The following is a 16893-nucleotide window of genomic DNA, read 5'->3' on the forward strand; positions in this document are numbered from 1 at the left end:
CTAGATACATGCAAGAAGATTTGGGATTATGCCAAGCTTTTATACTCTAGCAACAGTACACGTAGGTATGATTTATCCTAGGAGTACTTTTAGTTACAATAGGCATATAGGAGCATTGTAGATTATTTTGGAGAGATGAAATATATACATGAGGAGCTTAACGTTGTACAACCTATAACTGCCGATGTTCGTGAGATCCAGAAGCAGAGAGAGGAGATGACAGTTCTTCATGTTCTAGCAAGCTTGAAACCCAAGTTTAAGCAATCCGGTCCCATATACTTAGTAGTGCAGAGTTGCCATCATTTGCCGATGCTTATCATCGTGTCTTTTTTTATTCCTTTAGCACACTTTCTCTTTCTATTGCATCTATCTTTGAGAGGACAACCTTTGCCACATATGGTGATTCTAGTTCTCTACCAAACAACCACAGAAGTTATCGAGGTGGTTTGAGCAGTCTTGGTGGTAGAAATGGATGAGGTTGAGGCACTCCTTGCAAGAGCACTCGCACTAATTTATTGCGGATTCCAAATGTCTGAAGTCCGGGCTTGTGCGTCTATAAATAGATGATTTTCTTTCATTTGTTCCTCGCACCAGTTTGAGGGAATCCTAAGAGTTTCCTAAGCCTCGAGCTTCACTCAAACTCTCTCTCTCTCTCTCTCCCTCCCTTTGTCCAATTTCTATCAAATGTAAAAGGCAAATTTCCATGAGACTTTTGCGAGAAACACATCTTTGTACCATGTAAAGTCTGATAGTTTTGGACAAGTTAAATTTACTAATATTACACTATTTTTCTCTAAAGCATTGTCTTGTTCTCCTACGAAGGCTTTAAGTATTGCCCAAATTAGAGAAGAGACAGCATCCCTTTCATGAGTTTCATGACCATCTTCAATCTTAACTTTAACAGCAGAAAAGATTTCATCCTTTTCATTTTGAGTGAGATAATTATCCCACCAAGCATTGAGAGTTCCATTAATCCCTTGTGTAAGGATATGAGCTATTGCGTTTTCTGGATTACTCTTTAATTTATAAGCCGTGGCAGCCATTGCCATTTGCTGGATCAAAGTAACTATTTTGTATTCTGTACAACCATCTAGATTCCACTCATAAAGAGCAGTATCGTCAAAAGTTCTACTGGATTTTAAAGGTTCTTCTTCAAATAATAAAGATGGAGGACTTGGTCTTTTGTAATAAGTTTGCCTACTTTTGTTCTTCCAAGAATTTCTTAGCTTATTAACTTCTAAGTCGCTATTATTAAAATTTTTCTCATGATTGTGAATAGCTTCTTCTTTTGACAGGGTGTTAACATTCTTTTCCTTATCTTGATAATCCTTTTTAAGTATTTCTAAAATTTTTTCCATATCTTGTTCATTTTTGGATTCCAGATTGAATTTGAAATTATCTTGTACTGTGAATGGTTCATATATGGGTTTTTGCTTTTTTGTTTTACTAGATTCTCCTTTTTCAAAAGTATTAATTATCTTAGAGTCTAATGTTTTTCCCAGAAGATTTTCAATTCTAGTTGATTGATTTGCCATCATGTGTAATAATTGGTTGGTGTAATTATTTTGACTAATAATTTGATAAGTCCCATTATTTCCTTCCTTCGCTTCTTTGTATGGTGAAGCTATAATTTTTAGTCCTTTGTAATCAACCTTTAATGAATCTAATGGTGGATGTATAGAGGATACTTCTTGAACTTTATCAACTAATTTCCAATTCCTTTTATTATCATGGATAGTGCAAACTATGTATTTATCATTATAGTATTTAAAAAGTGGAATATTCTTCTAAATTCTTTGCATTTCTTCCATCCATTTTGATTTTATTTTTTCTCTTTCTTCCTTATTATGCTTTCTAAAAAATTCATCTCTATTTTTCATTTTAGATTTGTGCTTAATAGTCTTCTCTTAAGATTTCCATGTTGATTCAAATTTTTTATCTATGGTCAATAAATTTTTTCTTTGGTCTTCATCCAAGGCTTGGGATATAGATATAGTTGGTGAAATTGATCCTTCAAAGTCTTCTTGATAATAACCCTGAGGAACTTCAGATTCAAAATTTACTCCTCTAAGCTTGTAATATTTATTAGGCTTAGTATAAATACTTGAAATACTTTTTCTACTCAATTCTTCAGGTTGTCTATTTAAACTTGATGGTCCTAGATTTCTACTTCTAATTAATGGTGTTTGAAAATTTATTTTAACATTTCCATTTGGATCTTGAATAATACTTGTTGCAACCGTCTTTTGAATTCCCATTACTTTTTCTTCTTCGTTTTCATTAAGTTCATCAAAGTCCCATTCTCCCCCAGTTTGAATCTCATGCCAAAGAAGTTTCTTTGGTTGAGATACTAACGATGTTCTTTCGTTGTTTGCTTGTAATAAAAGGGTGGCTCCTTTTGGACTTTCTTTGATTGCATTTGGAAAAATGGTTGAAGTAGTAACTTTGTAATAGATTCTATAAATCATTTGAAGATTTGCGGATCTACTGTCCATATTGTAATTTTTTGTTTGAATGTCAAGAGTTAAAAGCTTGTATATGGACTCATCATGAAGATTGGCTCTTATATTTGGATAACATTCAAAATAGGCTGGACCTTCAGCAATATTTGATTCTAACATTCCTAATAAAGAATCATTGAATTCTTGATGCCTAGCATCTCTTAATAATATACATATTGGCCTATTAAGACCAGCTCTTGTTAAGGGGAAGAGTCCCACCTGAACCATTCCTATATGGATTCTATCATTATTTGATTTGAATGTTACTAGATCTTCAATACTTAATAATCTCTTTTGTTGTCTTGCTTTATTTGTAGCTAATGACAATGATTTATTAACAACTTTTACAACATATTCTTCATTAATGTCTAATGATCCCTTTTGTTTAATGATTTGAGACTCAGATCTGGACATTTTCCAGATTTCTTTTGTGTCTTGTTTGGGTAAGTCCTTACCTTTCTAGTTTGCTAATCTTTTTTCTATCTTACCTAATGAAATTTGAATTTCTTTCTTTTTTGATTTGTTATTTGGTTTTGATTCATCTTCTTGTTCTGTTTCGGTTTCTCCTAAAAACTTTCCTTTCTTCCAAATATTTCAAACTAAATTTTCCATAATTTTCTAAAATTTTCTGAATTAACAATGTTCAAAACCTAAACGGGACCACCTTCCGGGACCACCCTACTCTCTTTGGGCTGACCAAATGGATTTGACAGGCTGACCAAGCGCTTAGCAGATTGAACACACATGCGCATCCCCCTTGCAATTAAACTTTGTCTCACCCATGCACATCCCCATTTTTGTGTGCTTTGATACCAATTTGATGTAGGATAGGTTTTAACGTTGATATGTATAGATAGAATTGATATACATAGAAGAAGAAGAAGAAGAAGAAGAAGAAACTGCAATTGATTCAAACAATATTTGTACATCCACTAGCATGTCCAACACTTAAACCACTAATACAACTAACACATATTTACAAATAGGACCAGCAGGAGCTGGAAGGGGAGAGAGAGAGACAAATAACTCATATTTAGAAATAGGACCAGCAGGAACCGGGCGGAGGAAGAGAGAGAGAGAGAGAGACTACCATGTCCAACACCTAAACCCTAACCCATATTTTACAAATAGGACCCAATAATTATAAATGCTAAAAGAAGTCTAAAATAATACAGAGAGGTCCTCCATACACATCTTTACTAAATATTCTTAAACCTACCTAAAATACGTGTGCCGAATGGACATAGAGAGAGAGAAAGAGAGTCTAAAAAAATACAGAGAGGTCCTCCATGCACATTTTTACTAAATCTTCTAAAACCTACCTAAATTACATGTGCCAAATGGAGAGAGAGTAGCATGTCCAACACTTAAACCTTAACACATATTTTACAAATAGGACCCAATTACAGAGAGGTCCTCCATACACATCTTTACTAAATCTTCTTAAACCTACCCAAAATATGTGTGCTGAATGGGCATACACATCTTTACTATATCTTCTTAAACCTATCTAAAATATGTGTGCCAAATGGATGGCCTAGGGGTACAGGAGGTCCTCCATCATTGTAGTTCAATGATGCTGTCCTACACCATTTGGTATTAGAGCCCAACCACGATGACAACATTCTTCCATTTTCAATCTCTATTTTCCTCCCTCACTCTTCTTCTCTTTTCTACCTTTTCCTTCTCTCTTGTTCTTTATGCTTAATGACCTTTAAAAGTGGACAAAATAGAAGCAAATAGATTTTTTTTTTAACTAGGATGGTAGATTGTTTATCATGCTAGGATTGTAAAGTTATTCCAAGTGAAAGCCTAACCATACAACATAGAGTCTTAGTGTTAGATATGTGTATTAAAATGGAAGAAAAATGATAAAATAAACCAGTGTAAGAGAACTAGGTGGTAGAACCTAAAAGTAGAATATATAATAAAATTTAAAGATAAAATTATCAAAGATGGGGATTGGACAATAGAGAATGGGATAGATACAAATACTCTTTGGAGTAAATTACCTAGTTCTATTAAAAAGATAGCAACAGAGATTTTGGGTGAATCAAGGGGAAGATTCTCGAATAGAAAATAAAGTTAGTGGTGGGATAAAAATGTCGAAAAGGCCATAAAGACAAAGAATTTGGTATAAAACGTGGCAAAAATGTAGAAATTGTATAACTTTGAAAAATATAAGGAGGCGAGAAAAGATGCAAAAAAATGCCATTAGTGAAGTTAAATACAGATCATTTAATAATTTGTAAGATAGATTAGATACAAAAGAAGGGGAGAGAGATATATTTAAACTTTCTAAAGTTAGAGAAAGGAAGAGTAAGGACTTAGGAAATGTAAAATGTATAAAAGTGAGGATGATATTGTCTTGGTTAAGGACAAAGACATTAAAGAAAGATGATAAAGTTATTTTAGTAAGTTGTTTAATGAAAACCAAATAAAAGGCTTAAACTTAGATTTGACGAATGAGGAAAAGATTAAAAATAAGAGATTTATTCGCAAAATTAGAGTTAATGAAGTTAAGTTTGCACCAAAAAAAGATGAAAAATGGGAAAACTATAGGACTAGATAACATCCCAATTGAAGTTTGGAAATGCTTAGGTGATGCCAGAATTATATGGTTAACTAATTTATTTAATACAATTATAAAAACTAAGAAAATGTCAGATGAATGGAGGAAAAACACTTTAATAACTATATACAAAAATAAAGGAGATATTCAAAATTGTAATAACTATCGTGGAATTAAACTCATTAGTCATATGATGAAACTATGGGAAAGGGTAGTTGAACAAATATTTAGGTTAGAAACGAAGGTCTTAGAAAATCAATTTGGTTTTATGCCTGGGAGATCTACCACAGTAGCTATATATCTTTAAAGAAGATTAATAGAAAAGTTTAAGGAAAAGAAGAAGGACTTGCATATGGTATTTATTGACCTTGAGAAAGCATATGATAGGATACCTAAGGAAGTTCTATGGTGGGTTTTAGATAAAAAAGGGAGTATGTAGTAGGTATATTGATGTCATTAAGGATATGTACGATGGAGTAATGATTAGTGTAAGGACTATAGATAGAGAAACTAGAGAATTTCCAACCACCATAGGTGTACATCAAAGATCTACTTTGAGCCCTTATCTTTTTGCTTTAGTGATGGACCAACTGACTAAGAGTATTCAAAATGAGGTTCCATGGTGTATGTTGTTTGCAGATGATATTGTATTAATTGATGAAACTAGGGACGGAGTAGAGGTTGAGTAAGAATTATAGAAAGAAGTTTTGGAATCCAAAGACTTTAGGATAAGTAGAAATAAGACAGAATATATGAAATGTAACCTCAGTAATAGTACGAGGAATATTGGAGACAAAGATAAACTTGATGATCATGAAATAAAGAGCACTTGTAGATTTCGATACCTTGGATCTATTATGCAAGCTGTAGGAGAAATTGAAGATGATGTAATGCATAGAGTTAAAACATGTTGGGTAAAATGGAGAAGTGCTTCAAGTGTGCTCTGTGATCGAGATGAGAATGCTTAGATGGATGAGTGATATAACATTGAAAGATAAATTAAGGAATGAGCATATTTACGATAAGTTAGGTGTAGCTCCTATAGAAGATAAGGGAGGGACGACTCAGATGATATGGACACTTGCAATGTAGGCCACAGAGTACGCTAGTGAGGAAGAGTGAGTTAGTAACTGTTGGGGAGGGGGGGAATAGAAGGGGTAGGGGTAGACCTAAAATAACTTGGAAGGAGATAGTGAGTAAGGATTTAAAAACCTTTAATCTATCCAAAGAAATGGTCCATGATCGCGTAAATTGGCGGAAAAAGATTCATATAGTCGACCCCACCTAGTGGGACTTAAGGTTTGGTTTTGTTGTTGTTGTTATGTCTCATATCTATCTCTTTTCTTTTTGCTCTGATGCTCTGTTCTGTCCCTAATCTCCTGCAGCTCGATAGCATTCTGCCTTCTTCTTCTTCTATGTTCCTCTTCTTCCTCTCTGCCCTTTTCCTACTATTTATAGTTCTCTCCTATAACCCTTTCTCTCTATCTGTGATTTCTGATATTCTGTATTTTATCTATTTCTCTTTTCGGATCTCTTTCTATTTCTTCATTTGTGCAATTAGTTTCTATCCTCAAAATGCTACAAACTCTCCTCTCTCTCTCTTCTTTTATTCTCTTTATTCATCACTTTCCATTTTTGTGAACTTCTTATCTCATCCACAATATTCCATTACCATTTTGATATCCCCCTCGAGGGGTTTGCAACTCCCAGCATAAATTATGGTTGTGCCACACCTATTTCAAACACCACTTTTCTGGTAGAACTCCTAGCATGGTTTCTAAACACTTGCCAGTCTGGCGAGTCAAACTAGGTTCAACCGGATCATGTGGGTCAGCTGAGTTGAGCCCATAAGCAAAACGTGCAGAAATTGATCCTTGCATGCTCGGTTAGAGTCTTAGAGCATGTATTGCGCCATTGAGAAACCAACTCTTGGTTTGTTCTATAAAACAGAATGTACTATGTTTGAATCCTCCTTCATGCTTACGCCTTGATTTTTTTTTTTTTTTTTAAATAAATCATCAGATTATATATAAATAGATATGTAGACAATCTAAATATTATATAATATTTTTTAGTAACTTTACCAATTCGATCATTGGGCTAACCCACCATTATGACCAACTTGGTGAGCTCACTGAGTTGGTCACTAGTCCAGGTTTTAAATTATGATTCCATAAAACCACCCACCATCAAAAACAGAAACCATTGAAAAGCTTACATATACTATCTGACCATGTGTGTGGTCCCATTCGCCAGCAGAAGACTACCAAGCTGTTGGCCTTCCAAAATCCCTAGCTTCCTTCCCCTTCATCACAACGCCATCACCATTGCAATCCGCATCCATTGATCAGCCTTCGCGTAAAGTCTTATCGTGGAGACTCGCTGCTGGCAACTCACATGCCCCACGTCCTAACAATGTGCATGTCAAATTTCACCACCTCTCCTACAGCTCCCAAATCACGAAAAATTGGTTCTAGCCTCGAGAATCTGGGTTTTTCCCATTAGATTTTGTTCTGCCGCATGATATCTTGGCTTTTGGACATGATATTTTGCAAGTAATGAGATGTTTTGATACGAAAAGATAAAATTTGGAGTACCAGTGTATCATCAATACTTTGGAGGGTCAATTTTTCCCTTCGACAATAAATATCAGTTTGCTTTGCTGCATTTTTGTGAGTTTTCTATGTGAATTTGTTTAGTTTTTGCATAATACTCATGACTAAATATGAATTGAGATCATTCTTGAGAAATTGGGAGTCAAGCTTGTGGGCAAACTTTGTTAAGAGGGATATATAGACACCATATATAACTATATATTAATAAATCCAGCAACATAGTGACAACTTAGTGGAAAAAGGAACAACTATGTCATATTCTGGGCATAATAACAAGCCCTTCCATGCTTTGTTCTTTTCCATTGGTGTCCTTTTTTTATTGCGCACTAAGCTTCATTCTCATCCCCTCTCCGTGACGACTATGTCCATTGGCTTCATCTTTCTCCTTGTTGACTACTCTCCTCTCCTTGATCTCTATCTCTTGATCTTCGTTCGCCATCCATTCACCAGTTCATCCATCTGCTCACTGATCCACTACTTAGGATTATTATTGTCATTAAAGTTCTTATAGAATTATTCTGTGGAACCCTATCTCTTGCGACCCATGCTCCCTGCATTCGCTCGCTAAACATCTCAACCTTCGATCTCTTTCCCGGCCTCGATTCATCAGACATCTCAGCCTTTGACCACCACCCTAGCATCGAGTTGCCCACTCACTAGAAATCACAGCCACAATTCTCGCTTTGAAAATATCTGTTTCGAGTAGGAGCTTTGTCGGAGCCTTATTAAGACTCACGACTCTATTCTCTATTGAAGACTTGAGGCTTTATCTATCAATGGTTTGAACCACTAGCTCCCTCACTCTCTCTCTCTCATGCCCGCGGCTTCCCATCCTTTATTCATCTTCAAGTTTGGCCGCTGTCAAATCTCTTCTATCAAAGGCCAACAACAATGGGAAATGAGGAACTCTAGCCGCAACTTAGGAATGTTTTTTAGGACATGCAATGGTTCTTTGGCAAGGAACTTGATTCGCTTTCCTAATTCTCTTGATCGAGATGTTAGTTATTGATGATGGGGATTCTCTCAATCTAGATTGAAGGATTAAGTAGGGAAGGTTGGAGTTTTGTTTGTTTTTTTGAGAAGAATCAGCAGCATGATTGCTGGATTCAATTTCCTTCCACCGCCGCAAAATGGTTCTCATAGGGATTCTTATCTCTTGCTGGAAAGTTAAGCAAGGGTATTCGCAGATCTTGGGTGAGTTTTGTTGATTATTGGATGGTGATTCATGCGACGAGGGCAGGGAAATTCCTAGAATTAGGGCATAGATGTAGAGGCAAAATATATTCTCTGTCCCTGAAGGATCCAAAGGTGATGGGTGGTTTAGGATTGGGAAAGAGGAGAAAGGAGATACAAGGGGAAAACTCACGTCACTTTGTTTCAAATTCATCAACTACTTACAACATGGCTTTCGCACACTATTTATAAGAAAGAATTTTCATGAATTACATATAAGCCCCTAAAACTACATTATATTATGAACATACCCCTAGAATACACAAATTCTACAAACAAGCCCCCAAATACACATAATGCTCTACTAATTAAACTAAGCACATAATAAACTACTAACTTAATCCAACAATTCCTTGACCCAGCTCTTTTTAATTATTCTTCAACAAGGATCTTCCCAAGGTTTTGCTTCTTGTCCTTCATTACGTGGCCTGCTAAAAAGCCTACTAATTTTCTACAGAGTGGTGCGTCTCCTTTTTTGGAGAAGAATGACAGTACATGGGGTTCCAGGATCGAGTTTGGGGGATTTTTTCTAGTGCAGCCTCCTCATTGGATGAACCTATTTTGAGTCCATCAATGATTTATGGTTCCCCCTTTGTGCTAATCCTTCGATTCCTTCTCTTATCTCTCTCCAAAAATCTTCTGACCCTCTTTCAAATCTATCAAATACAAACACTGATAAGCAATTGAAGGTTTATGAACAATAAAAAATAAGCACAAAAATCACTACCTGCATACAACTACCTCTTCTACCCATCACTGTTTTGAAATTTGGTTTGGAGATTCATCCAAGTGTGACTTGAATTTGCCCATTGCTCACTGGAAAGATACTCGTCCTAATTCTTTTGCCTCTTGTATTTTCTCTATTTGTATTCCTTCCTCACATGTTGAAGCACTTTCCAATCTTGGGTGAAGGCATGCAATGGATGTAGAAATGGATGCTTTGACCACTTGAGGGACATGGGACTTGTGGATCTTTTTCGTGATAAGGAGTTGGTTAGGTGTTGTTTGGTCTACACCAGTGTTTTAAAAGGTTCAATTGAGGCTTGCCTCGGGGGCAAGGTAAGCCTAAAACACCCTAAGGCTCAATTTTGAAGTACCAACTTCGTAAAAGGCTAACGCATTACATGCTGAAGCTTGCACATTTTCACAAAAGGCATACCTTTTGCCCCTTTTTATTCGTGGCTTACGCATTTTGAGTGTATGATTCTCAAGTTAGAATTGGTTAGAAAATTTTAACTACATGTTTGTATAAAAGGAATGTCATAATATGAATTGATTTCTAAAACTCTTAAACATCAACCTTTTTGAAAGAACTGAGAGTTGCATCTTAGATCATGAAAATAGTTTGAACTTTGTAATGATATAGCTATCTCTTGTCATGATTTATGTCATGTATTCAAGTTATCAATTTTTTAATGGCCAACAAGTAGTTTGCAAAATATATCTAGTTTTTCTTTTTTACATTGTATTTGTGATTTTCTTAAAATTTTTCTTTATTTATATATATATAATTTATTTAACATATTTTTATCTTAAAAACAAATTCTAAGAAGGCTTATGCTGCAATGCCTTAAGTCTTACGCTTCGCCTCAAAAGGGTTAAAACACCTCGCCTTATACCTTCACCTTTAAAAAATTGGTCTAAACTATTAAATGTCTTCCCGACGGCTCTATTGAATGGCGTAAGGCTTGATTGGTTGCCAAGGGATATACCCAAACATAAGTTATTGATTTTTTTTAGACCTCTCCTATTGCTCGACTAAATTTTGTCCATGTGTTGATCTCATCGGCAGTTAAGTTTGATTGGGTCTTATACCAGATGGATGTGAAGAATGCCTTTTTATGGAGATTTGTAGGAAGAGACATGCATGAAGCCACTGCTTGGCTATGTTGCTCAAGGACAGGATGGTAAAGTATGTAAGTTGCATAAGGCCATTTATGGTCTTAAGCAGTCTCCTCAAGCCTAGTTTGACAAATTTAGTGTGGTGTTCTCTACATTTGGCTTCATCTAGTGCTATTCTAATCATTCAATTTTTGTCTACAAAATAGAAAGAGGTGTGGTGAGTAGTTTATGTTGATGATATCGTCATCACTTGCAGTGATCAGAATGATGTTTTAGATGTTAAGCAATGACTTCAAGCCAAATTTTAAATCAAGGACTTGGGTACACTGCCTTACTTTTCTTGGTACTGGGATTGTATAGTGTAAGAAAGAGCTTAGTCTATCTCAGCGAAGATATGCCACTTGTTAAAGGAGACTGTTTGTTAGGAGCTAAACCAACCAATTCTCCAATGGATCCTAACTCGAAGCAATCTAGGAAAGTAGGACCGAAATTTGAAGACAGGTGTCAGTATAGGAGTTGGTTGGCAAGTTGATCTACTTGACTGTCACTAAACATGTATCTTCTATTGTGGGAGTGAAGAGTCAGTTTATGAAAAAACCCCAAACAAACAAATTGGGATGTTGTTTGTAGGATTTTGCAGTATCTCAAAGGCTTTCCTGGCGAAGGTTTGATGTATAAATGTAATAAAAATAGAGTGATCATGGGATACTCGGATGCAAATTGGGCTGGCTGTTGATAACTTAAGGTCTATAACTAGGTATTGTACATTCGTGGAGGTAATTTGTTACCTAATGTAACAAGAAACAAACTTCTGTAGCAAAATCTAGTGCTAAAGCAGAATACCGAGCTATGGCTCACACTATAAGAGCTTACGTGGCTATAATCTCTTATGTTAGAAATGAGGCTTTCGGGGTAACAAAGCCAATGAATATATTTTATGATAATCAAGCTATCATTTATGCCTCTTGCTATCTAGTATTCCATGAGAGGAAAAAGCACATTGAAGTTGATTGTCATTTTGTGAGGGAAGCTTTGTTGAAGAAGCTCGTGGGGACTCCTTTTGTGAAATCTATGGATCAGTTAGGCAATGTTTTCATTAAGTCTTTATTTAATCCTGCCTTGTCTAATGGTTGTTATAAGTTGGGGCTGGGTGATATTTACACATCTCTAGCTTGAGGGGGGGGTGTTAGAAGAGAATAATTGGCTATTTCAGCAATAAGGTTGTGTGTCTGGGAGTATTTTTGTCCTTAAGATTTTTATTATTAATATAATACATAAGAGGGCAGACCAAGAGCTGTATGTAAGTCTCTGGGAAACTGTTGCCACCATTCTATTGCTTTCTTCTTCTTGCCTTCTTTTCTTTGCTCCTCCATCTCTAACTTTACAAAGCCTTAATGGTTACTGCCGGAGAGAATAGTTCTTTCTTGTCAGCCATTCAACTTGTTTTGCTGGTTTCTTGAAGGGAGTTTGCTTTACTGGTGTTCAGCATGATTGGAGAACTTACTTGGATTGAATTATTATTTTATTTTTCATTTCTTTGCATTGTATTTTTTGGTGCCTCATCTTCCACTTCATATTTTTCCCACTCTCCCCTTTAAAAGCAAGTTTCTTTAGACATTCTATGGACATTTTGTATTGACATCGCTTTGTGTGCTATAGTTAGTAAATAATTAATGAAGCTTGGTGTATCTTTGCCAACATTTGATTTATTTTGTCATCATTCTTGTGCTTTGCACAATTGAGGGTGAGTCTTGACCTAACAGTGAAGTTAGCACCTGAACTTGAAAATCAACAGGTATAAGTCATAGAAGTTGTCTCTCTATATGTGGTAAGATGTACATCATGCCTTCCCCTGAGCCTGATATATACAGGAGCTCTGTGCACTGGATGTTGCATTTTCTTTGTTGATTTTGTGTTTTATTCCTGCCACAGGGATGCTGTGGGGAATACTAGTCCATGTATGTGTTTTGTAATAGCAAGCCTAATCTTTGGCAATAATGTCTGTTGTCCTCACCTAGTGGGACTATGACTTGTTTTTTGTTGCTGTTGTTAATCTTATCATCATATGTTTTAGAGAACTGATTTTTCCTCTACAGTTTGAAAGAGACATATACACCTAGTCCTGATGAGCTAGCCTCGCTAGCTATCCCATCCATAAGAGGCTATTTTTCGTAGTCTTTTTGTTTGCAACGGTTGAATTAGATGAATTCCTAATTTTGATTTGTCTTCCTGAGTTCCTTTGGCACCAACATTTTTTCTTTTTTAATATTCTTTATGGCTTGCCCAAGGTGCCATCTTATTTATGGATATTATTCTTGCTGTGTTCCTTTTTGGATATGTTTCAGGAACTGATGATGATCTTCCTCCTTCGCATCAAAATAGAATTTCAAGAGGGGGGCGTGTTGCAGGGAATGGAAGATCTGCTGTTGTAGGTTCTGTACCATACCCTAGGATGTATGGGGAAACTGATATGGAGACCCAAATTCACCAACTTGAACAAGAAGCATACAGTTCAGTTCTCAGAGCCTTTAAAGCTCAAGCTGATGCCATTACTTGGGTACTTTTTGTTGTTTGGTTTTTTACACGAATCTAATACATGTATATTTGTTTGATCAGGTTTAAATGACTGCTACATGAAATGTATTTTCTCCAGGAGAAGGAAAGTTTGATAACTGAACTTAGAAAAGAATTGAGATTATCAAATGAAGAGCATAGAGAGCTTTTGGGCAGGGTTAATGCAGATGACGTTATCCGGAGGATAAGGTCTGATAGAATGATGAAACAAGTGTTTCTGTTTTTTAAGAAGGGGCATCCATTTGTTTCAGATTTCAGCTGAGCTTTTCCCATTTTTTTAATGTGTACTGTGTTGGGTTATGCCGTTAGGGAGTGGAGACATGCAGGTGGACTCCAACCCAGCATGCTAAATACTGGTCAAGCTGTTCATGATCCGATACCCAGTCCCACTGTTTCAGCCTCTCGCAAGAAACAGAAGATGGCCCAGTCGCTGCCATCTCAATCTTTTGGTGCGCCATCTCCATCATTTCACCCACCCGCAGTCACTGCATCAAACCAGCCATCATCAGCTACAAAACGAGGACCTGTGATGGGACCCAAGGGCAAGAAGCAAAAATCTGTAAGTTAAAAAGTTTTGAGATTTGAAACATACTAGTACAAAAGATTGTAAATTTTATTAAATTTTCTACTCATTTTTTATGTTTTCCCTTTTTAATCGCAAATGGAATATATTAAGATAGTGGAAAGTGGGCATTACAAGATAGGAGAGGATGGGAAATCCTTGAAGCTAAACAAAGGAGGGGGGGGGGGTTGGGAATGAAAAACAGGAACTAAAAAAACTGAGCAAATAGCCAACTCTAATTAAGGAAAAAATGCCTCTTTAAAAACCTTTCTCTTCGTAATTAATAGGGCTCATTCTTATGTTTTCCTTTTCATTTTCTCCTATTTGACATGGTCAGATTTTGCCTGGTGTATCTTCAATGAAGTCCATGCAGTATTCTTCAGTTGGAAGGGGTCAAGTTGCTAATCGAGTGTCTTCTGGTACTCTTGTGAATGAACCTGCTGAGGTGGCAGCCTTTGATCCATTGATTGGGAGAAAAGTGAGGACTCGATGGCCTGATGACAACAACTTTTATGAAGCTGTTATAACTGACTATATTCCAGCTGAGGTATATACGGTTCTTGATTGCATGCTGATTAGTCTTTTGTGGGTTCTATGACTGACCTTTTTTGTCCCACGTCCAAATTATTGTCAGGGGCGACATGCATTGGTCTATGATATAGGCTCTGCAAAGGAGACATGGGAATGGGTTAATCTCTCAGAGGTGTGCAGTTGGTTGCAACGTCTTAAAAATATTTTATGCCTTTCTTTCATATGTATTCCCTTTTCTGTTGCAATTACTGTTATATATGAGGACTTGCTTTTGCCAACTAATAGCTGATATACTTGATATTTTGCCCATCTTAGAGATTGGGTGGTTTGTCCACTTGAGTGGGCTCTTGGGTTCTTGTAGTATAGAGATGAAATTGATTTCAACTCTAATGATATTTGTGGAAGAGGAGTTTAAAATGCCCAAAAGTCTCAAATGGATAACATATTGAAGGAGTTACAGCCAGGCCAATAATAGTAGATTGAAACATGCTGGAGTTCCATATTTCCTTTGGCTTTTTTATGGTTTGCCAGAGTGCCACCGAAATGTTCAATAATTTTGTTGGTAAAAACTTGTTTGTTTTCAGGAAATGCTTTATTGGCTGCTCAATAGTTCTAATCGATTTTATGTTGATTTGCATTCATAATGTAGATATCTCCTGAGGACATACAATGGGAAGGTGAGGACCCTGGAATCTCTTATCGAGGGGGTTATGGTGGAGCAGGTCATGGGATGAATAGATCTCTGGGCCATGATGGTCATCCAGGGGCAGGAAGAGGTAGGGGGGTGACAAAGGGTCAATTTAAAAAAGATTTCCCACCATCGCAAAATGGCATTGGGAAGAAGGCTCTGGATGATATTCAAATACTACATACAGATACTTTAATTAAGGAGGTTAGTTACAGTATGTTGGTTTATACCTGTAGCTGCACTCTAGGATTTCATTTTCCAATGAATTTGGACAGGTGGAAAGGGTCTTCAGTGCAAGTCATCCAGATTCTCATGAGATGGAGAAAGCAAAGAAAGTGTTGAAGGTAAGAAAATTCTTTTATTTATTTATATTTTACAAAATTTTCTCTCGCATCCTTTCATGCAACAGGATGCACTGATTCCTGGAATGCAGGAGCATGAACAAGCACTTATTGATGCCATTCAAAGGCTTGCAGATATATCTGATGGTGAGTATGGAACAATTGGAACTTGTATTTGATTTATAGAGTTTTGGTTGCATCATGTTGGCCATATGTAATGAATGTTAAATTATTAGTGGTATTTTAAGCATTCATAAAAAATTGAATGAGCTTTCTGATTTGTTTTGTTTCCATGGCAAGTGTAGCATTTTTTTAACAGAACTTTTGGAGACAGTTGGCTGTTTTTCCTTTTTCATATTACCTATGTTTCAACTAAATAATAAGGTAAACTATAGGAGATTGCATATTGTTTTGATAGAACAATTGAATGTTGGTGGTTATATTTGGTAGTGCAAGCATTTTTGGTAAATTTTTGTTATGTGTTTGCTTCTTGACTTCCACCTTCAACTGCTTTAAAACAGATGAGGGTAGCCGTCAGTTCTCACATGGGCAATCAATGGACAGAGAATGAAGGATGAACTGGGCAGCTGATAAGTAGCAAGCTTGCTGGTGATAAAATGATGGGGAATCAGATGGCAGGTGAGCTGATTAAGAGGGTGGATGCTGTTTACAAGGCCACCTTCACGTACAATGGGGTTATCTGGGCTATATTTTTGTGCTACATGGATTAACTAAGGGTTTGGGTCTCCTAGGTCGGAGAAAATTGTAGGAGGGGATCCTAATTTCTTAGAATGGCAGGGTTTCAGGGGAATGCCAGTGGTTCGTGTATAATTATTTGAGAGAAGTTATTTAACTTGCGATCATGTAGGAAGATATTATTTGTGGCAGAGCTTCCCCCCTTCCATTCTCTCTCACCCTCTGTAGCTGCTCACTTTTACCCACCACCAGCCCTAACCCCAACAAGCGTCCATTTTTTAGGGACACCAAAGAAGAGCCTAACGGTTGGTGGAAATAATCCCTTGTTTGGTTTCCTTATGTTACTACGGATGGAAGTAATGTCTTCCACGATTTCAAAGATAATCTTTTAAAAAATGAGAAGAAAATGGTGAAAGCAGAGTTGCTCATTGTACTCGCAATTATTTCTCCTGTTTTGTTCATTCGTACTTTTGAAAACCAACCCTCTTGAATCAGACGAAAATGAATGGAAGGAAGCGGAGAGTTGTTTATAAATTTGGTGAGTTGTAATCATTTTCTTTCCGCCTCGCATTGCTTTTTGCTTTTCTTTTTGATAGTCCATATTTTTCTGCCGCACCTTTTGCCATCTTTGGGGATTTAAGTGTCTGGACCTCCATAATACTTCATTTGAAGTTTTTATTCTTTTGAGTGGACAATTATTTGTATTAACAAATATCGCCATTTTCCTTTTGGTTTTTG

The 16893-nt window shown here is 36.4% G+C and overlaps 1 protein-coding gene across 6 annotated transcripts in view; it reads left to right on the forward strand.

Moving 5' to 3' along the window:
- LOC131165086 (protein EMSY-LIKE 3-like) overlaps positions 1 to 16689 on the forward strand; it is a 38902-nt gene extending 22213 nt beyond the window's left edge. Inside the window, exons 2-11 of one of the 6 annotated variants that reach the window (XR_009139421.1) lie at positions 13109 to 13320; positions 13417 to 13526; positions 13647 to 13896; positions 14237 to 14446; positions 14534 to 14602; positions 15080 to 15322; positions 15394 to 15462; positions 15552 to 15606; positions 15765 to 15843; positions 15981 to 16048. Coding sequence is in view for 5 of the 6 variants with exons in the window: in XM_058122751.1 (XP_057978734.1) it covers positions 13109 to 13320; positions 13417 to 13526; positions 13647 to 13896; positions 14237 to 14446; positions 14534 to 14602; positions 15080 to 15322; positions 15394 to 15462; positions 15552 to 15606; positions 15981 to 16030 (1268 nt within the window). In the remaining variant the exon portion in view is untranslated. Of the gene's footprint in view, positions 1 to 13108; positions 13321 to 13379; positions 13527 to 13646; positions 13897 to 14236; positions 14447 to 14533; positions 14603 to 15079; positions 15323 to 15393; positions 15463 to 15551; positions 15607 to 15759; positions 15844 to 15980 lie in introns of those variants that run through there. The other 5 variants (XM_058122751.1, XM_058122752.1, XM_058122754.1 and 2 more) reach the window with 5 other exon arrangements.
- The last annotated feature ends 204 nt before the right edge of the window (positions 16690 to 16893 follow it).

This window comes from Malania oleifera, chromosome 9, assembly GCF_029873635.1.
Source record: "Malania oleifera isolate guangnan ecotype guangnan chromosome 9, ASM2987363v1, whole genome shotgun sequence".
NCBI lineage: Eukaryota > Viridiplantae > Streptophyta > Magnoliopsida > Santalales > Ximeniaceae > Malania > Malania oleifera.